Below are 24,078 nucleotides of genomic sequence, written 5' to 3' on the forward strand. Positions count from 1 at the left end.
ATATGGCGAACGGCTATGGAGTCGAATTCCCTGCCTGCAGAGTAATCCCCTGTACGCCATTGGACCTTTTCAAGACGAGAGTGAATAGTCATTATTTAGGTGTGTGCAAGACTACGAGTGACCACCCGAGTCAAAAGATGTGCACTGTGAAAACAGAAAATAACGCACACATTCAACATAGCCCCGCACTAAGGAAACCATGTGTCGCGGGTGCCATGGACACATGAACAGAGACAACCACAAATTAGAGAGAAATAAATTCCGATCCGGGAATCGAACCCGGAAACTCTGCGTGGCAGTTCGGCATGGTATAACCGTTCAGCCAAGGGGGCAGTTTCATGCAAAATTCCCCGTTACCACCAGGTAACGATCTGCGGTGACCCGTGTGGACGTCCTTGAATCGAATACGTACGCACCGACCTACGTGAATATACGCATTCGCGTAGGTCGCTGCAGACAAGGTAAATGGGAGTTCAGGGATGCTATGCTAACCCAATGTGGCAGCGATGCCCCAACGCAGTTCATGCAGCACTGACTGTTGTGCCCTAATGCACGTACGAGGTAAACCCTCTACGCGGTCCGGATAGCAGTCAAGGTAGCAATAATACTATTCAACGTCAATAAATACTCCTAAAACCAAGGAAGCATCGACACAATAGGAAAAAGTAGATGTGCTTGCTCCATCGTTGACCTCATCCTTACTTTTCCTCGGGTGAGATGAGGGTGAAATTCGTATTTATTTTTCTAACAATAAACCGCGAGAATAAGGGAGTTTTTAAATTAGACGCTTATAGAAGCTCTGCAGTGATGCAACTGTGGCGCAGCAACCGCGCGTCCTTACGTTTTACTTCACGAATTGTGACTGCCTGTAAAAGTGCGCGCGCATATCGCGACAGTAGCGCTGCAACTGTGCTTCTAGATATTGAATGAAAATTAATAGTGGCGCGACTTCTACGCGCCTACATAGAATATGAAATTCAGAATCGGATGATGTAAAATCCGTTCGTCAACATTTAAGTTACACCTACTCGTAGTAAAAGAGACAACATACGTTTCTCAATTCCTATCTAAATACATGGTTATACTTATTATTTTTTGCCATATATTATTACACTTTGGAACAGATTATTGTTTTTTCATCGTTGTCCAAAGTAACCGTAATTAAAATTTTAAGAATACTACTTACAAAATTAGCCTAGACAATCTCAACGCTGATTGTGACCGATAATTTTAAGTAGCTACGTAATTAATGTAAAGTTATAAGTCTAAAAATTTTCCATAATTACCTCCATTTGTTTACACGACTTATTATAACATGAGTTATCCAAACACGTCACTTCGTCTCGATAATGAGACGATAGACATAATCATACAGTTTTATGTAAAAGACATTTGAAGGCTAATTGCAAGACAAATCGGCTATTTAACGATAATGGCCGCATCTAAATCGGGCTTGAACGACAATGGACCTTAATTAGCATCGGAAGTCAACCTTTTTTTAATGTTCAACTAATTTGTTTCTTAAGATACTTCGTTTTAAGTGTTGTTGTATAACGCAAAAGAAAGTAACTTTAAATTCTACGCAAAGATATGCATATAACCTAAATTCTCAAATACAAACATAACTAACATTAAAAGTATAGAGATAAAATAATATGTTGGACAGAAAGAATAAAAAGAAATTTAAATGTCATTTGTTGAAAGATATCCATAATATTAACCTTAAAACTAAGTCCAAACTCATAGTACCACGATTTCGTTTAACTAAGGTAAACGATTCTTTTATGGGGAACTGTACTCGTTTTTACAATAAGATTCCGGAGAATATATTCAGATTATCATTTCCTAAGTTTAACACTTACATGAAAAGTATTTTAATTGAAAGTCACATTATAAAATTGCAGAGTATGTGTTAGATAAAGCAGTATGGAAAGACAACAATAGTCTAAATTCCACACAATTATGATTCAAAGTGTATTCCATAGCATTTAAGTTTATTTGAAAAGAGCAAGCCCTAGAGTTTCTTGCTCGTTCTTCTCAGGAGGCCAGCGTCGTGAATGAGCAATTGCTTAAAAAATGACGTTTTCAAGTGTAAAAATTTTACCTATGAAATAAATTATTATTTGACTTTGACTTTGAAAAATAATACATATTTTTTAGTAAATCTATAATAAAATATCGTACACAAAGTATCCCACTTTGTATACGATATATGTCTTATATATTAGTAGCAGCAGAGCTACTTCTGAAAGAGTTTTTCTAGGGAAGCAGTAACGTGAGCATTACAGCGTTTCGGTTTTGAAGGGTTAGGACGCTGGTGAACTTACAGGCACATGGGACTTGTCAAAATATCTTAGGGTGACTGGCGCAGTGGCAGTGTCCCACATATCTTTGTGATTTAAAGCTCTGAGTGGCATTGAAACTGCAATGGATAGGCGTTTCGCTTACCACCAGACGCACGACAAGTTAGTGTAGTCACTTAATATCATAAAAATATATATTAAAATTCTAAACAAACGATCATTAAATGTAAACTCAAAATATAGTCGTCAAGTTACATAAACTGAGGCTTAACTGATCAGTGCAGGGTAAATTGGACTTGGGTTAACGTCAGCTAATTACTAGGATAAAGCTCGTTAAAACTAATTTACGTTGATAACTGTGACAAAGTTCAGTTAACAATAGGTAATTATTCAGAAAACACGGTTTGAAAATCGTATTTAAAAATAAAATAAATTAATTCGGCCCTCCTTTGCGAACTGGAAAAGATATAAGGGCGTACTCCACCACCTTGACTCAATGTGGATTGGGCATTGTAACACACTTATGAACAATTTGGTAAGGCCGACTTGAACGCCCGAACGTTCCAGGCCTCTTAAAAATGGATTTAAAAAAAATTTGGTAAACGTTGTGAGACGTAAACGTACGTAAACGTTTAAGGGGCATCACCAGACGTATTCGGATCGATTCAAATGGGCTCGAGTCGGTCAAAAATAGTACATTGTGGATTAAGGGCGGTAAATATGAAATTACTAACGAGAATCTATTAGAAGTCCGAAGCCGAAGACTGAGGCTAATCATGCATTGTGATATGAACGAAAAAGACCGCTTATTACATGACAAAACTTTTTCCGCCAGGCTCAATGCAATTTCGCCTCGATAAGTGTGGTAACCATTATCTACGGGGTAACACACTAACATAGCAAACGTAGTATCAACAACTTTAAAATTTACCTCTACCTTAATTTACCCCCAAGACAACAAATTCCACGAACAAACAAACAAAACATCTATATGCACCTTTTAACCCACATTAGACTTCCACATTACAAATTTCAAGTGTATTTCGTATAAAACAAACCCTCCGATAAAATTATCGAAAGCATTCACAGATAAAACGTCTAGACGAAATAAATATAACCACTCGAATACCTTTAGATGGCTCACTTGGCTAATCGCGGAAAAAAACATTAGTTTTTTTTGTACGCACACCCATAACGCACTGCCACTTAAAAAGGCTGAGGCGAATCTAATAGGAGTGTTGAGGCATTTGAAACATGCTTGTTTTGAGATTAGGCGACGGGTGCAGGGAGCCCTTTATCTTTGCAGCAAGACGTCTTTATGATTATAGTTAAAATCTTATTTTGAGCAAACGAAACATTGTTTCTTTAAGTGTTATTAACAACAATACAAAACAGCCGATTAAAAAACTATTATGCATCAGAAGATCATTAGTATCGTCAATTCAAGTAATAAACTAAGATGACAAGTAAAGAGTAAGTAAATTTTGAAGACCTCGGTGTCGAAACGGTTTGCAATGTGGGCGTTAAATCCCACCGGAATCTCCCAGGTGGGAGAAATTTGGGGACTAATTTTCTAAATTAATTCTGTTCTGAGTGTGCTAAATCGTGCCCCTGGGTGAATCCCATCGCTCTGGTACTCATAGTACAGGTTTCATAATTTGAGACCAAGTAATTGGTGTGATTTACAAAAAACATTATACGCACCACTTCATGGCACGAGTCTCCTCAAACACGGGAGCGTTTAGGACATAGACCGCCACGATGTCCCAATCCGGGTTGGGAACATTCACAGACCGGAACATCACACCTTTTGTAACGGTTGTGGACCTTCGACCAGCATGTTTCATCACGATATTTTCGTCGTGTTGCAACTAAACTTCCACAAATGGACGTAACTTACAAAACACTTTGACCGTCATAGACGCTTTAAAGCGTTTTACATTAACTTGGTTGATACGCCAACGACTCCTTAAAGTGCCAACTAAAGAATTAAAGAATTAGCAATTGAAATTAATATAAATATTACGATATTCCATGTGTTCTTTGTATACTCTTGTCAAGTACGGATTCATAGTTGCATTTTACGTGCTATATTCTTCTATAACTTAAGATAATTGAATTAATGTAAGTTAGAAATTCATAACATTTCACGTCATTAGGCTTGGCGTCTAGGAAACGAAATTAGTTTTTGTCAGAGGCGGTCAAAAGCTTAAAGTTGTAGGTAAATACGCCACAGGGAATCGAATCGAGACGGGCTCTCAAGACTACCTATGCTCCATCCAGTGAGCTCTACAAATAGATAGTTGGTAGTAACAAATACAATTGCAATGTAGGTTTAAAGTTTGATATTGCCAGATGGTGACTTACGCGGCTAAATTTGAAAACCTCGTAACTCCGTTTTTAGATGAAATAATTTTTTTACTCTTCAAGCGCAATATCTGTCAATTAAAGATTAAAATATAATTTGTGCATCTTATTTTGGTCATAAAATAAAGGTATAATCATAAATTGTTATCTAATTATTTGTAGTAATTCTGTTTTGTGTGCCACTTAAACGTTCACATTGATGGAGGTTACGACTAAATTAGTCGACGATTCTCAAATTTTTCGTAACTTTTGACTATGTCGCTTAATAATGTAACTTTTGTTTTTAAGGCAATTTTCGTAACTTTTGAGAACTATGAAATGTATAAAAATGTGGCAGTGACAAAATTAAATCAACCAATTATTTGTTAGAACTTTACTTTTCCTTAGCCTACTTGCCTACTTCGTTTTTTTTAATATGTGTGTATATATATATATATATATATATATTATGTCTCTATAAATACAGCGTACATTTACACCTAGAATTTATGATTTAAAAAAACTAAAAGAACGCAACACTGTTACAGATATCAGGTACCTATATTTATATCTGACAATAGAAAAACGCTTTATGCTCAAAAGAGCACCATCTTGTGTTGGCATACTGCCCGAAATAGCACTGCATCGCTTTTACTTTTTCGGGTATTCGGTTCAACTGAATCAACGTTTGTCTTTTGTTTGTCTGTAGCTGTTGAGACATTACGTACTTCCCCAATTGTTTTGACTCATTTTTAACCAACTTAAAGAGGAGGTTCTCAATTCGACTGCATTTTTTTATGTTTATGTTATGCGATTTCGCCGACATTTTTGAACCAGTTTCGATGATTCTTTTGTGTTGCAAAGGCGCGACCACAGTTGTTGCTGTAGTATGTGTGGAAAGATCTCCGTTTTCACAAATAGTGAATGATATTCACGAGACTGATTACTGAATATAAAGTGACTGACAAATATTTGAACGATGAGAAGCATTCGTCGCTCGGTTTTCGCTGAGCAAAAAAGAGCAGTGACAATTTTGACGCAAGGTGAAGGTGTGGGGTTCGGGCCGACTGCGCTTTTTTTGCTGCATGTGTTAACACCAGTAGTAGTCCTATTCAAATTTGAAGAAAATATACCTCTAATCGCGTTTGCTCACTGCACCCGATTCGTATTCTTTCCGAATCCGAGAAATGATGGTCCGAAATGTCACAGGTGTCCGAAGTGTCATTTTATCTCTAGGTGTACAAGCGATGTTTGTATTTTCTCGGATTCCAAAAGTACTTAGTACACAAACAACATCCGAAGTAGGTCCGACTTTTCGAGATTTGTTTAGACTCGGATATATAATACGAATCGGATGCAATGCGAAAACGCGCTCAGAGTGGCCAATTGGGTATGAATCCGGTTTATTGGGTTGTATCCACTTTCCGTCACCTGATTGGGATAAAACTTGGCAAATAGATGTATTCCACAAATTTTTGAGGTCTTTTTTTATAAAAAAGCTATAATTATTGTTTGATGTTATGTAATACTACAAATTTAAAAAGAATATGTAACATTCGTAGCAGTACCTACTTATTACTGTACCTATTTCTAACTATAAAAATTGTAAAATAAGTGTATTATTGCTACTTATTACAAATGATAAAGCGTTTATATTCCAGCAAGTATAAACGAATATTGAGGAGGGTTACTTTGAAAACACTAATTTTCACATTAAAGCACGTACATAATTTGTGTAGGGGAGAAAATTGCCTTCGCCTTAATGATTGGGAAATTAAGGTAGTTTTCCAATATAGCTTGCTTTTTTATGATACCACGTGACGGGGCCATTAATTCGTGCGCCTGGTGGTAAATGACACGCTTGATAACAGCTGTAGTGCCATTCAAAGGTTTAAATCACAAAGATCTGAAGAGCACTGCCACTGCGACTGTCCTGATTTATTTTGAGTTGAGCATTAGTTGACAGTACTTTCCTGGACCAACTCTTTCACAAGGACGTTTACTCCTGCTAAAGTTATAAAGAGTCCTTTTTTTTAATTTTTTTATAACATCAAGTTACGGAACCAACAAGACGTGCGTCTACACGCCTGTCCAATTGTTCAACAGCCCTGCCATATGTTGTACTTACTTACTTATGGTAGTAGCAGCGATAGATGGCAGAGCGGGGGAACTAGATTGGAACAGAACTGCTGTACCTCGACGTTATCATGGCTGATACCAATACAATACAATAATTTAAACTTTCGACGCTTTGGCCTAAGCCTACGGCCAAAGCGTCGATGGAGAGACGAACTTGACGCGCACCTACAAAACGACCTCAGTGGCGCAAAACCGAGCGTGGAGAGAGGGGAGGGAGGCCTATGCCCAGCTGTGGGACAGTATAGGCTTTAAAAAAAAATTAAACTTTCACAATTTTCACACGTTATTTCAATTTAATATCTGGATTTAATCGTGAATAAATAAATATAATTTACGTCGACATTTCTGGAAATAATTGATTTGTTTTCGTAGATGGTGAGGAGACATTTTTGTCGTATAATTTCGTGTCGCATATTAAAACCGCAGCAAGAGATAACGTACCGGTAAATAACTCAACCAAACCCAACAGCTGATAGAGTATATGACAGAGTTCATAGACACACAGGAATTTCAACTCGTGCACAATTTGCTAGAAAGCACATTACATACTCTACGTAAAAATGAGAGACTTTTAGATTCAAATTTGTTTCCAATCGTATTGTGTGGAATACTTGCACAGTGCATTGCCTCCAATTGCCCTTACATCAGTGTAACCTTGATTTGATGCAAATCGACAAAGTGGAGAGTCGATTGACCTGTATTGTAACCATTTCTGAATGTTTTGACATCACTACCGAGTTCAATAGCGTTATAAAATTCAAACTTTATAATTAGTGCGGGTGTTGTTGTGGGCGCATGCATAATCTTTCCTTTTTTTTTTGCAATCAAAAATTGAAAAAAATATAACAACATTACACAGTCACATATTTTTTTATATAAAACACTTTTTTGAGTAGTGCCATTGAAGGCTGTGCAATGTAATAGTATAAGTATGTAATAGGCAGGAGTTTTGTTAGGTACTATGTGTATTCATGATATAATATAAAAATGTCACAACAAAGTGCCGTTACGGCAAATATTCTAAATCTAAATGGAGCGCGGTCACACAAATCGATTTATATACCGATCAAACGCACCGCGCATGCGCGTGAACTATTTGCTATAATCGCATTCGATCCGTACACACTACAATATGCTACAACTAAACAAATTAGTAGCAAAAAGGCGACAAATATCTTTTGGACTCTGAAATGGTCGTAATCAAAGTTCGTATTATCAGTAGAACAAAAAGTTGTTTCTGAGTGGGAAGTTTCAAATCTAACTTGTCAGTCCTTACCAGAACATACCAGGATATAAAAAAGATACAAAAGCTCAAGAAATGGCTACAATATAATTAGTGAAGCCGCACAATTGTTTAATTCGAACATTTGCACTTGGCTTTTCAAGTTCGCGCACTATTAAACATTCCATTGTTGTTCGATGCATTATCTGATAGATAACGATTTTTATTCCAACCTTTAAGGCCCAAAATTTTCATATAAATTATAAGACGAATGTAGGACTTGCCTCGTAAACACATTTATTATTTATATGCAAGAATTTTATTGCAGGAAGACTCCCAATTAATATACAAAATATATAGCATCTTTGGGACTTTATGAGCTACATTGAAAGAATACAAAGGATGCCATGAAAGCTGCCTTATGGCACGCTTCTATTATGAAAGGTGATCCTTAATAAGGTATACTTGTTTCTGAATTACGCAGTAAACAAAAGGCAAAACCCACTTATAATAGGCATACAACTCGATAATTTAAATTAATTGTAGTGAATTAGGGCTTACTTTCGAAGCAGAAGAAATAACGGGAATAAAAGAAATAAAAATAAAAATTATAATATTATAAAATATGTCATTGTAATGATACGTCATATTATTCGGTGCTCTTCAATGATAAAACATTTTGTATATAAAGTACAACTGGTGAAGTGTACTCGATTCATAGCAAATAGTTCACGCATTTTAATAGCAGTCCTTGTGGAAAATTTCGTCCAAGGAAGTACTGCCACCTTACAAATTTCTGCCGCCAAGCAGTAATACGTTTCGGTTTTGAAAGTAAGGGTGCTGGTGAAAGTACAGGCACATGGGGTTCAAGTTATATCTCAGAGTGACGGGCGCAGTGGCCAATGGGCGCAGTGGTGGCAGAGTTCGAAAATCTTCAATTGATTTAATGATACCAAGTAACCGGACGACTAAGTCATGCACACGCCTATCCATAATAGTTCCACTGCCACTGCGCCTGTCACCCGGAGACATAAGTCGATAAGACCCATGTATCTATAATGTCATCAGCACCCTTGCCCTTCAAAACAGCAACGCAGTAATGCTCGCACATTATTGCTTGGCGGCAGAAATAAATAAGGTGTCAATACTTCCATGGACGAACTCTTTCACGAGGAGCTCCACTGCTACTAAAATGTACAAGATAGCCTACCCCATTATTAAGTTCCGTCAAAACCACGTCATATACTTATTAGGTACCCAATTATTCGAACATCACAGGCACGAGCGATACTCGAATATTATTATGTAACGAACTCGTCATAATATTATGTGAACAAAAGACGTTTTGAAGCTTTCTTGTTAACGCGCACGCGAAAGATAAAATACTTAACGCGTTAATTTGAGTTGAAACGATGGAATTACGAAAAATCATTCGGCTATTTTGCAGTCAATATGTTTATGAAAAAGACTTTTTAGTAGAAGGGAGAATCATAAAGTAGCAATCTTAAAATTTGTAAAAAGTACCTTAATTAAAAAAAAATGTTAGAAGTAAACGATAGAAAAAGGTACCTTGGTCGGTCAATGGATAAAAGTATACTAAAAACATTTTGTCGAGGTAAATTATTAATGATTAAACATCAACCTGTTTTAACCTAAGTAATATATAATCGGGAATAGGGCAAAAAACCTAAAAGGAAATCATATATAATTTGTTTCATACTAAGAAAGAAAAAAAATCAAATTTCTTCCTTCAACTTTTACAGTTAACGGCATAGAATTTGACGGCCGCACTCTCTGGGGCGTATACTTGACTGTCCAATAAACTGGCAACGTTGGCACAACGGGAACCTTTGGATGGCCAAGCTTATTCAATGGCAAGGGTTGCAGCCGGCCAACAAAAACAACACATAGTAGCGGACTGCCTAATTTTTATGGAGGTAACATTAATTTAGGAAATTCTGTGAAAAAAAGTTAGTATGTAACTTGCTGCTGGCTGTTACATGAAATTATTTTCAATTTCAGTCAAAAAGATTCCCAAGATATTGGAGAAAAAAATTAACACACAGCTAATGTAACTTGTGTAAAAAAAATGTACAGACAGTAGCACATCAAACTACAATTGACGGATTTTGTTTTGTCGCACTGAAGATGGAGGCGATATTCGAACTAAAATATACTGCTTGACGTGCTGTTAACTGTGCTTCAAATCGGAGCGTAGGGTTGTCACATTATTATTTTAACTGTACTTAAAAGTTGTAAAAATATTTTGAAAACAAATAAGGTATTCATCACAGTGCTTTCGAGCTATATTGAAATAATCTTTGGCAAATGCAATACTTAGCGCGTTTGCGCATTCATCCGTTTCGTACTCGTTGCTTATCCGAGACCCATACAAATCTAAAAAACTCGGACCCACTACTGATGTCGCTTGTTCACCTAGAGATAATCCCTGTGACATTTCGGACCGTCATGTCACGGATTCGGAACTGTTCCTGGGGCCTTAGCGTGAACTCTTATTACGATTCAGTTTAGGACCTACAATGAATCGTTGTGAGACAGCGCTACATGACATGTATATCACCATCCCGCTTTTTTGTCGTTACGAACCTATACTGAACTGTAATTAGAGTCCATGGAAAGGCCCTAGTACTCTCATTCTCCGTCCGAAACAATTACTGTCAAATAAGTAATACTCGACCAAAATAGGCGCTTTGTCGTCGAGTTGCGGATACCAACCCGTTGCACCAAGTACCAAGTAAGTACTCGACCAAATTAAAAAAGACTCATGATGACCATGAAGCATTCACGTCGAACGGAGAACGAGAGTACACCCCCAGATACGAATCGGACGTACTTAGTGCGTTAACGCTCTTACATGTTGATGTTGAAGAAAAATATAATTATTATGAAGATAGTTTGACCTACCGCTTCTCAAGCAGAGGTCGTTTCTCGGAATTCATGTACGAAATTTAATTTGAAGTTTACCATGAGCTTTTTGGTGAAGGAAACATCGTGATGAAAACCGCACGTCGAAGAAGGTTCACAACCTTTGGAAAATGTGTGAAGTCATTACCTGCATTAGATCAGCGTGGCGGACTATGGCCTAAATGCCTGAGAGGAGACCCGTGAGACGTATATATGGGTTGATGGTAGTATGGTGTGATATTATGAAAGAAAAACATAATAATAATATATAAAAAGTGCCGTACAACCACAGTGTCGGTTGTGAAGTTCATAAAGTATATTATTTTACTCAATTATTATTGTATGTTTTAAATAAATAAATACATTTAAGTACGAACAATAATACCTCTACAACCACAGGGTATAAGTTTCGCACCTTCTTAATAAATAAAAAAATACGTGAAAGAGGCACGTTTCTTTGTGATTTAACTGAATTAACCACGTATAAGGACTTTAACGGTCTTGTAATGGTAAAAACTCGCGAAACCACGAATAACGGTTTTCGAGAATTACAAAATTATGATGACCTTTTGACGCCACGAGTGTTTGGAACTCTTTTCATGCAAAAGATGTTGAAATTGTTCCTGGCACTTATACAATAGCTTTAGAAGGATACGCCGAAAAGTTAAACACCCTCTTTTACACTTTGTAAAAGTTTTTACACATTTTTTTCCTTTATTAATAAAAAAGTAAATTAAACCAAATTGGTTTCCAAACAAAAATTTCTCTATAGAATAAAACTGGTGCAGTCAAAAGCTCGTCAAGCTGGAACTTGGACTTTGTACCTTTATCGCATGTATTATTATCGCAAGCCCCATAACTACCTAGCTGGACGTACTCTTCCCCTTGTATAATACAGTTAAAAATATTGGTTTCGATTTCATAAAAAATTCAAGAAAATGTAGTAGATAAATGTTATGTTATTAACCGACTTCAAAAAAGGACTACTCAATTCGACCATTTGTTTGTGTGTATGTTACGCGATTATCCTTACATTTGTGAACCGATTTCGACGATTCTTTTTTGTTGGAAAGGAGGCACAGGGTCAAGAGCACGTGAAGCTTGACACTTAAGACTTAAATTCCACTCTGTGCCGCTTTCGATAAAAACGGTCCAAAGTACAAAGTGTCAAGCTTGATGTGCTCGGGACTGTACCTCAGTAGTAGTCCCATACAATTATGAAGAAACTATACCACCTCCAAGGGTGAATCCGCTTTATTGGATTTCTCTCACTTTCATCGATTTCAATAAAACATGGCAAATAAACACATCTAAAGTGGATCACCAAACTTTTGAGATCGGTTTCTTGTACAGTTGAAATTATTTTACTTAAACCAATTATTATAAAGTTAACCTACCACAAATCCTCAAATTTAAATTCGTACACGTAAATAGGGGTCTATTTATCGCTACGTACTATACTGTCGAATGTTAAATTAGTTGAAACGCATGCGACTCATGACAACTTTATCCCCACTTCGAATAAAATATGTAACAAAAGGGTTGTCGGCCATTACGTATAGAAACAATTTGATTGGTCACGTATATGCTTGAATATTTTAACAAAGAAGGATAATGTGTTTGGCGGTAGGGGTTTTGATTATTCACGTAACTAAATTGAACACTTGAAGAAGTCGTAACAACATTGTATTTGATTGTTTTCTTGTTGAATCAAACATTGTGTAGGTAAATGTTTAGTCTACGTTGCATAGGTACTGGTTCATTATCCTTTTTAGGGACGCATCACATTTATTCACACGGAATCGCCTTGAGTCGGTCAGAAAAACCTTTATGTCCAAGCAATAAGAGCGAAAAAAACGTCGCGCGATTGCATTTCGCACAAACGCGAAACGTCATTTTTGCTCTAATTACATAAACATAAAGTGACTCCCTTGACAGAGAAAATATTTAATGTTTTGGTTGAAAATATTTTTTAGTACAAAAGTACGTGACACACTTTGAAAATAAACATAACCTAAATATTGCCGAACTTACCTGACGGACCTGCTTGTACTGTTCTTCGAAGCTCCATCCAGCGGCGCTACCTTCCGATGACGAGGACGATGCAGACCCAGCTGGCTGCGCAGGTGGCGGCGGCGCGGGGGCGAGGAATGCGGGAGGGGCATAAGGAAAGCCTCCCGCGGCCCCCGCGCTTGCAAGGGCAAACACGCTGTTCGGTGTAGACAGTGGCGCTCCTTGGGCCAGTGAAGCTAGTGACGAGAGGTGAGGATGCAGCGAGGTTTTAAGAGACTCGAAGTCGTCTCGTACCTGAGAAAAAAAAATGCAGAATGAAGAGAGATATCGCATTAAAAAATACGGATAAAATTTTTATTACAGAGACTCTGTTTCATTTTCCCGAAAAAGTGCTGTTTACTTCGGTAATCCCGTAATCGTATAATACGTATAATCAAGAGATTAGAATACAACTTTAACAAATCTGATTAAAATATGTATTTTACCCTATAAAATCTCCTTCAGTAGTAGTAGTATCTAAAGTTTCCATATAAGTCTTATTTCTCTTTGAGGAATTGACGTGCTACTAAAAGGCTAAAAAAACTAAATTACATAACTTTTACAACTTATATTTCTGACTTACTTTCAAAACCTCATGCGGTCTAGGTGAATTCCTCTGATGTTGGTGATTAATATGATTATTTATCTGCTGATGATTGACGTGGTGCGTATTGAGCTGATGCGGCTGGTGGGGCTGGTGGGGCTGGTGTGGGGGCAGAGGCTGATGCGCTGGCGCATCTCGACCGACTCCCTCGTCTGAGCTCTCGCACGATTGTTCTCCTGAAGACTCGCCTTCGGACCGGGCGGACTGTGAAACACAGAGATGGTTAGGAGGAACATATAAAGAGGATATAAATCATTCAATTCGTAAAGTCTAAAACCAAAAATGGTAGTCAATTGACTAGTGCAGTGATGGGAAAACGTCTGCCTACAGACCAAATCCGGTCTACGGCGTGATTTAATCCGGTCGCTGATCGATAACAGCCATTTATATACGGCACAGATAAACAAATTTGGCACATATTCATTATTTAGCGAAGTATTGTGCATCCTATATAATGTGACAAGCTTTACCGCTGGTTATGTAATTCGAGAAACATGTCGAAATATCGAGATCTTACTCGAACGCTCAAAAACAATAAAACAAAATTTCAATAAAAAGAAAATCTGTTTGACTCGCTTAAACATTTTAATTATTTTATATGGCCCTTCTTTAAATCCATTTTCCCGTCTCTGACATGATGTAATTCAACCCAAAGACTCCAATAGAACAATGCCCAATTTGGACTCGCAAGTTTTTAGTTGCGACCGGTTGAAAATTTATATCCATCTAAATATATGTTATAAAATATTATAAGTTTCGTTCATAAAATTTTGAAATAAGTTTGAGAAAAAACGATATGAATTTTTAAAAATACGTAAAAACATATGGAAAGTTTTGTAAATATTTATTTTTGAACGTAACACAACTTACATTTTGACATTTTATTTTAAGCCTCGTTTACACTTGAAATGATATCTTCAACGACTAACTTCAACTTGAGATAATTATGAACGAAAGTTACAATAATTGTATCATAATCCTCCTTAATTTGAACTTGACCCTCAACTTCAAAGTTGTCAGAAAACTCGAGACGTAATTGTCGCAACGTTGGAGAAATCATGATAGAGTAAACGAGATTTCAAATTAAACGTTGAAATCTGAGTTGTGCTACGTTCCAAAATAAATGCTAACAATGCATTTTTTAAAGTATTTTCAAAAATCGTATATTTAAAAAAAAAATAGTTACTACTAAAAATACTATACCATTTTTATTTACTTCGCTTGCCGCAGTGAAAAAAATTATTAACATAACTTTAAAAAGCTAGTGTTGCTTAAATCAACTTTCCCTAGTTAAATAAAAATAAATCCTGTATAATTGTTTTCTTTCTGTTTTTAAATTGCCAAATTTAAGCAAAAGATGTGGATGTGAACAGTAAAGAACGAATGTTGGTAACATAACGTACAATTTCTTGAACATAAAATCCTGATATCAATGCCATTATCTTCAACCAATGATAACATATCGTATTAAAATAAAGCCATGAAAATAAAGGCATTTAAAATAGTTAGTTTATTACAAATGCCGATTCCCGTCACGAGTGTCCCGTATAGTGTAAAATGACACTCAATTAATTTTTCAAAAGATTGGCAATTAGATTGTTTGCTACCATAGGGAACAAACACCATAATTGTTGTTATGTGGCGTCGCTACCTGTAAAATATGTCTTTTCAAGAATGCAGCGCAAACAGAAGCTTAGAGTACTTATAGCAGCAATGCAAACGCGATGCAGTCGCTAATCGTCTACCTTTACACATGCGCGCGATTTTAAGCAGCGATGCAAGCGTGCGATTCTCTAGGGATTTATAGGCGATTGTATCGATGCGTTCGCGCGTTTGCATCGATGCAATCGCCGGTAAATCGAAACACCATACCACATATTGTGACGTTCCTTCTCTAAAATAGCATCAAGAGTTTGCCATTTTTTTATAAGGATCCCTAAGGAAAGAAAGGAAGGCAGGTGTACAGTCAGCCACTGTAACCAGCAATTAAAGATAAATGTCGCGAGGCGTTGGATCCTCGGAATAATGCTAAACTAGTCGTGGAACGTACAATTTTAACTCAGTCAGAGGTTGCTATAGCCCTGCAAATTTTCCCAAGAAGAACTACAGTCCATTGTTTTTTGTTATTGTCAGAGTTTGGATAGGCTCTGACATATTATAAAACTTACAAGTTCCCCCACAAACACTGTATAATACGTTATCTGTTGTTATAAATTGTCAATTAAAACAAACTCACAATTGATAAGTTATACCGTAATTCTTATTGAAATAGTACGATAATAATAACTTAATGACAGCCGTAGCTGCCTAATGGTTTGGCCTACCTCTCAAGCAAAGGCCGTGGGTACGAATCCGGGCTCGAAGATTCTCAGAACTTATGTGCAAAATTAATTTGAAATTAACCACGAGCTTTTCGATGAAGGAAAACATCGTGATGAAACCTGTACGTCGTGGAAGGGTAGGCTGTGACCTTTGGAAAACGTGTGAACATGCCAAGTCCCCAACTCGCATTGGGTCAGAGTGACGGAGTATGGCCTAAAGCCTCGCCTGAGAGGAAATCCGTGCCCAGTAGCTGGACGTAAAAATGGGTTGATGATGAAGTAAATAAACATTAAAAGCTTAAATATTTGGACTAGAGACAGACAATATGGATTAAGTTGGGTACCCACGGCTGACTGTTCAAAGTACTGACAGCATTCTTCCTTAGTATGATCTCCATTTACATGCTAACAAGTTGGGCGAGAGATCAGCCAGCTTTTGGGTCTTCAAGTTAGTCCAAACATTTGTTAGTATTATAAAGAGAATAGGCTCTGGAACTCCACGTACTTTGGGTATAACCGCTCAAAGGTAATAATATATTGGTGTTGTGTGTTACAATCGGTGCAAGTGGAAGCATGTAATCTCTGCTACCCCGATGGCAAAAGGGCGTGAAGTATATATATATATGCATATAGATAGCATAAAACCGTTCGAAAAACTTTAACTAACATTAATATAAGAATGTTCAAATGTAACAGCAAAAAATATTTAGGAAATGAATATATTTTATCATATCTAAATCTCGTATATTTATTTGCTTTTTCGGGCCCTTTACAGGTCATATGGTCTCATTTCGTATGTGTAACAATCGCGAAATACCTAATAAAGAATATTAAGGCAAATCAGTCAGTAATAACACAATGTACATTGTAATCATCCATAACTGCTTGAATTCCTAGAAGTACGTATACCTACTCTAATTTAATACGAAAATTAATCGTAAGTTTACAATATTGTTTGCTAATTCGACTGCGAATTGAATAAACATTTACATAATAATATCCTTCGCGGTTTTCGACAGTTATTGGCATGTTATACCCTGAGGATTTAGCATTAAAAGTTGTATTATTTCTATAAGTAATGATATCGGGTGACAGATGGTGACTGCACCACAATTTTTGCTTCAAGGCGTTATTTTGTGCAAAAATTTCAGGTTAAATTCTTCACAATTTTTTTTATATACACTTTAAACAAGTATTTATAATAAAAAGTTAATTACACAATCAATTACCGCAATTTATTTCACGGCCGAAGTTTTTGCAAACACCCAACAATAACGTTTCTTAATGGTTTTGTACCATTAAACAGAAATATTATAAGGTTACTTTCGATTATAAAGAGGTTCTAGTTAAGTGCCAAATAAAAAGTAATAAATACATTTAAAATGTATTGTAAACTGCAAACATTGACGTATGCACAATAGGTCATTACACTTTGGTAATAAGACTGGAAAACCAGTTACAATATTATAGCTATTAAAGTACTTAAAGCACCATCGGAATCAATACGAAAAATAAGTCGGCAGGCAATCAAATCGGTGGAAGGGAAAAGTATAAATGAGCGTATTTTGCAGGAGCAGCCCTTGGGCCTCAGGGGCCACAATTACGACATTAAAATTATTATTTTATTTCCATTTTTATTTATTATTCGCATTATTATATTGTGTGGAGTTATTATGGGTGAAATGGTTCGTTCGGATAAACGTTCGAAGGCGACCGACACGCAACCCTTTGCGATCACATGCTTTGAGGGTTCTGTATGTTTCCTATATATATTTTAACGGAGTTTAAACACTATTTTTAATGTTCTGCGTTTTGAGAACTGTAAATTTAGTATAGATACCGGACTATATGTGTCACTTAAAATAATGTCCACTGTTTCAAATACGTCCTTATGATTTGAACTCGCATTCGACTAGCTTATAGCACTTTCCTACGAGAAGATCAGTGTTTAGCAGTGAGTGGTATATGTGTTGTTGTATAACTTCATATAAATCAAACAATCACTCATATTAACGTCGTTCTCACTTTTTTTTGGAAAGTTAATAAAGAGTTTAGTTATTTGCAAAAGAAACCCTGAAGCTAATAAGGACCTTCAAGTGCCACGTCATTTTATTCAGCTCTGCTTTCTCATGGTTCCACACAGCTACTGAATTCCGTTCGCCTTTTTATTACTTTTTAACTTGACCGCAATTTTGTTTAAACATTTTATTAATAAAATTAGTCGTTACCGTTTTTTCTTTTCAAAGTTTTTGGTTTTCATTTATAATACAAAATAGAGAGATTTCCACCAGTAGCCATATACGTGATAAGAGAAGTATTATACCAACTGCGACGCGGACTGGATATAGAATGATAACACCTGTCAACCGCGCGCGGTTGAATTTGTCTTGGGTTTTAAAAGCTTTACAGACTCCTTAATTTTTTTATATTTCTAGTGGTACTTCACTTTTATAATATTTTACTTCTTTAATTCACTTGTATACCCACTTAGTTCTGTACTAGTTAAATTATACAAAGTTATGTGTACTAATAAGGATATGTATAAGAACAATTCCTTTTATCGTAACCTTTTTCTACAAAACTCTATCTAGGCTGTTGGTATACCTTAAATTACCTATAAATAAATAAATAAGTAAAGACTTTTATGCATGTGTTTTAATGTTTACATTTTGGACTATTTTTATCATTTACCGTTAGAACGAGAATTTATAACTCAATTTTATTTGCGGAAATCACTTGAGAACACTTAGGCCCGACGCCCATTGGCGGGATGTCGTGGCAAGGGATTCTCCGACATTACTGCCTGCAAGCGCACATTGACAGCTACCATGTCACGGTATTCTTAGGCGTGACGGGACATACCATTGCGACAGTCCAGATATTGCAAGCTGGTTTATTGCCAGTAGTAAATTAAAAAATTGTAATCATGTTGAAGAAGAAGAAGACAATGATATTCCAAGGAGAAGATTTTGGGTGAATAACCTTGCTTCGACAGCTTGCGAAAGCATCCCGAAGGTTGCCGAGACATTCCGGAAGCAGCCGGCTCTACATCCCTAAGCTCACCGACGCTTTCATTTTTATAGCTACGACCATTAATTTTGGAATTTCAACAATAATATCATAACATTAAGTTATTTAGATAACTCTTCGTCACCTAAAAATTCCCTGCCGTGCTTTCCCATCAGTGGGCATCGGGCCTTAAACAAAATGAATTATTATGGACAAAGATAGATAAATGGATAAATTTCACAAGACTCAATGCGCAGTACTGAAATGAACTGCTAGCATTAAAGATTATGCTTTCTGCCACTGAACTATAATTACTTTAAGACATGGACAAATTTAGTTGAATTACTTCGCTGAATTAAGCGCGTGCAGTTGCGCTCGAGGTGACAATTATAATACATTCATATTCACAATTAATTTATTTGTGGAAAAACAGGTTGTATAGAAGTGGCGTGTAACAAGATAAGTACAGTTTCACTGTGTCCGGCCAAACATTAGAAGAATTAGAATTAGAAACATATAAACATATAGAAGGTTTATATCTCATACATGTACTCACATGCATTTCTATAGAATATACTAGGTATAACATGTTATTTTTAATAATATCACGTGGGTGTGCACACATGGATCTAATAGCCACCGATTATTTCACCCGGACTTGTGTTTTTCATGCATCTTGCCATGACTGCGTAGTTTCCGCCATGTTTGTACATAATTTCAAAATGTACCTACATATATTCTGGAAACATTAACAACCACGTCGGTGCAGAACGAGTTGAGCGAATTGATATCTTTATTATGTTTTAAGCTAAACTATAGGTTGGTACTAAAGGACAACGGAGAGTTAACATTTCAAAAATATGCATTCAACGAGTATAGAAGATTACTCATAGAGAATTCAACATTACAGGTAGGAAAGCGATTTAATTGGTTTGAAAATAATTTCGCCAAAAACCTGCTACGATCTGAGATCACGCGTTGCCGATTCGAATGACTTTTCAAAAATACATACATTTTGTATTTCGAACATGTGTTCTAACAAGAAATTAAATAAAATGGAGTAATAATAGTCATTTATTCAATATTTGTAATCTTGGTATAATATAGATAAAAGTTCTTTTATCATATGAAGTCTTAAAAATAATACGATCTACATAAATTTAGTGTTTAAAATGGGAGCATTACACTCGAAGTTGTTGTCCATTACGTATACCTGGGGCAGACAGTCCAGTTAGGTAAGTCCAACTTTGAGAAAGAGATCTCTCGTCGAATCCAGCTCGGATGGGCAACGTTCGGGAAACTACAAAAAATCTTTGCGTCCAAATTACCTCAGTGTCTCAAGACGAAAGTCTTTGACCAATGTGTATTGCCTGGACCGATCGTCGTGGAGATCGTTGGGGGAGGCCTATGCCCAGCAGTGGGCATCGTATGGCTGAATGATGAATTTTAGTGCCATTTTGCGGAAGCGGGTAGGGACGCTACCTGCTAATGCGCAGAATACGGGGCAGCGCCAATGTCCTTCTTCGTACAGTGGCCGATAGGAACACAGAAGCTTAAAATATTACATGACGTGTCATAGTGAATTGATAATAACAGTATTTAATTTATAACGTGATGTAACTGACCTAAATTAATTTCTATATATACCTTATTAGTGAAAAATTACTTATCAATTTTGGGCAAGGCTATGACATGGCTATTCTATTATTATTTATGATGTGGTAAAAGAACATAAATTAATTTTAATCACGTTTGGTTTTTTTTTTGTTTTGTCCAAAGGGGATAGGCTAGGGTTAACCCTATGATCTCTGAAGATCATACTGCCTTCAGCGGATCAATTTAGATACAAGATTACTTGTGAAGAATTACATATATATACATATTTTAAATAATTGCAGTGAGACATAGTGAATTTGCAATAACGATAATACAATTTACAACATACCTTGTAACGTGGCTAATTTAAAATTAAATAAAGGAAATATTTTGTAGCACAAATCCGTCTATCAAATCAAAAGTTACCATATTATAAACGTTTATCCACCATCCGCTAACCAATGGTGAAATTTCGGTCGTACATATTGACTCATTCAATATTTATCTCCTGTACTTTGTACGTACTAGGGTCACTAAACAAGTTACAGTTAATGTTATATTATAAAATCACGACTACGATTTCTTATGGAAACGAATTTTGTTTGCTTTTCGATTAGCACATAGAACTCTAGTGTTATTCTACTTATCTGTTGCTTGACCGTATTTGCTGTTTAGCATTTCGTATATCTAAATATTATGGAAAAAAATCAAATATCGTGACAGATCAGGCACTATAAACGTACAATACTACATGATATATACAAAAAAAAATTTTTGTTAGCAATGCCTTATGTTAAAGCGGTTACACAACCTTTAACAGCAATGCAAACGCGATGCAGTCGCTTATAGTATACCTTTACAAACACACGCGACTTGCAAACGCGCGTCTGCATCGATGCAATGGCGCGTTTGTATCGATGCAAGCGCGCGTTTGTATTGATGCATTCGCGCGTTTGTATCGACGCAATCGCCTATAAATCGAAAGTGTAGCGATGCAATCGCACGTTTACATCGCTGCTGAACATCACCGTGCGTTAATAAGACTATACTGTCGTTGTTAAAAACTACGAAATCATAGAATTTCTTATACATTGCACCTGCATCAATTAATACACTTTAAAATACAAATCCAACAAAGAAATAGAAAGTGAAACAATCCAAGCTTCGGCACCATTAAACAAGCTATACGCTGATCGTTTATGCAAACATCAAGTGAACTTGATTCTTCTAAGAAACCCGAAAACTTATAAGCAGAAGGACACACCAATGATTAACGCTTTCTAGTAAACGAAGATGTAATCGAAACTCAACCTTAATAACACAAAACTGAAATTGATTTTGAATTAGAAGAAGTTGTTGGTAGCGTCAATATAAATGAAGATAAGATTTGAAAAAAGCTTTAGGAATGAATGACTTACTGAGTCAAAATAAAACCAGTAGTTTGACTGATAAAAATAACAAATACATATGATTGTAAGCAATAGATTTACAAGTGACGATAATGTTAAATGGTAGATACGACATAGAGATATTATTTTAAGAGAAGAGTAGAGCATCTCGAACAAAAGATAGTTCTGCATTGAAAGTGCTTGCTGTACATGTACATAGAATCCGCCTGAAAGACAGTACAATGTAATATTTGTAATAGAAATCATAATCGTGTCCATGCGAGTAAATTTTATGAGTCGAAATCAAATAGAAACTTGCAATGAAAGATGTTTGACTCAACGACTTGTTTGGTATTCAAAGCAAATACGACAGGTAATAAAATATTGAACATCAAGTTGTTAATTTCGATAGAGGCGATGGAGGTGCGAGGTGAAAACATCGAAGACGTGTGCTAATAAAACTGCTGAGTAATCCAATGTGCATTTGCTTTATAAGGCATTGAAGAATTACAATAATTAACACTGTGGCCGTGATTTAATACCGTCAAGGTGATTTTATACAAGTATATTATCAAACTGTAGAACGCAAAACAATAATTTCATCATGAGTTAGCGCAAAATTGTATATTCGCTAAATGTAGGCCATAAAGTTAGCCGTTCATCTGGTGATAAAACTAGAAATAAAAATTAAGAGAATCAGAACCTGTTTATGAATTCAAAAAGCAAGACTTAAAAGTGAATAGTTCCCGTAGGCAACGTGATGAAAATGTTCGCGCATCCTCACTCCCGGGAACATTTATTAGCGGGACCCGTCACGACGGGCTTTGTCCACACATTAGCAGTGTTAGCACCAGGACGCATACCTGCTACCCGGCTATTTACCTACACCATGTATTTACTTAGATATTCTACATATCTGCCGTTTCGCAGACTCTATTGCGACAACCATTTGTGCAACGTATTGTTGACGTCCAAGGGAAATTTGCCTTGCTGCTTGCATAATCGAGGGATTCCACTGCTTTATTATGTTTGTACATCGCTACAGCATTTTCTATGCGTCGTCGAGACTCGAGATGCACTGCCTGCCTAAAGGCTTAATAGAGGGGCAATAAATTTGTGAATTCGCGCCGCACAAAAGTAGCCATCAAACAGGGGAATAAACTCGGACAATGCAAGCACAATGCAATCCTATATTTGTGCGAATCGTCCGAAATGGGCTTCGAATGTGACAATGTTGCCGTATTAACTGCGGCAGTAACATCGACATTAGCGCACGTAAAATAACCGCCAATAAGCCGAAGCACGCATCAAACCGTCGACAAAGCAACAGGTTCTTGGCTCGACAAACACGCCGTGTTTACATTACGATCCTGGGGCTTCATTTAATAATTCTCGGGAACTAAAAGCCTTTGAACATTTCATCAGATGACCCTCGCTGTTTGCACACACTCCTGCCTCGAGATGCTAATGTGGACACAAGGACCTGTATCGCCGATCGACCTCCGATGCCTTTATTGTTAGCCCTTCCAATAGCTCGGCTTCTATTTCATTTCGATCTTTAGCGATATCTTGCGCAAACATTCCATCTAATTCTTCACTCATTTCGTCGATTTTTTGGTTATCTGTCTTGCAATTGGCGCCTTGTTGCCTCGAAAGAGGTAATCAACCGAGAATAGTTGAATTGTATTATGACGAAGTACTACCATCATGACAGGAAGCAATAACTGTCGTTCGAAATGAACCAAGTATTTGAACAAAACAAAAGGTGATAAGGAGAGGTAAATAACCTGACCCATTGACGGTGTGACGACGCTCTACACATGACATGCCATTGCTGTGGACGCGGCGGCGCTTGCGCACGCCCGCTCCGCACCTGTTTAATGGCGCGAATGTTTTGCCAAAACATTCTCAGCGCCGAATTGACGCGCAGTAATTTATACATCGTCTTTATCTTTTCAATAAAAACAATTTATCATACTCGAAAAGAATTCATTAAAAGCCATTTGTCTGGACTACGACGGCTGCTTAAGAAAAGAATTTAGTACTTAATTTATGCAATGATGTCGCGAACGATGCTATGTGTAATTGTTCAAAATAACGTATATAATCATTTGTTCCACCGGTTTCTAATAGATGCTCATTTCAACCTCGCCGTCGCGTTGAATTCGAAATC

General features: G+C 36.7%; 1 protein-coding gene across 4 annotated transcripts in view; it reads right to left on the reverse strand.

The window, feature by feature from the left end:
- Window positions 1–24,078, reverse strand: part of LOC113230756 (protein dead ringer) — a 234,463-nt gene that overhangs the window by 147,287 nt on the left and 63,098 nt on the right. For 3 of the 4 annotated variants that reach the window (XM_026464838.1, XM_026464836.1, XM_026464839.1), the window contains 2 exons: window positions 13,571–13,795; window positions 12,970–13,242 (listed from right to left, as the gene is read on the reverse strand). In XM_026464838.1, coding sequence (XP_026320623.1) covers window positions 12,970–13,242; window positions 13,571–13,795 — 498 coding nt within the window. The remainder of the gene's footprint in view (window positions 1–12,969; window positions 13,243–13,570; window positions 13,796–24,078) is intronic. The other variant, XM_026464837.1, reaches the window with a different exon arrangement.

Source organism: Hyposmocoma kahamanoa, unplaced genomic scaffold (assembly GCF_003589595.1).
Source record: "Hyposmocoma kahamanoa isolate Upper Pololo Valley unplaced genomic scaffold, ASM358959v1 64, whole genome shotgun sequence".
NCBI lineage: Eukaryota > Metazoa > Arthropoda > Insecta > Lepidoptera > Cosmopterigidae > Hyposmocoma > Hyposmocoma kahamanoa.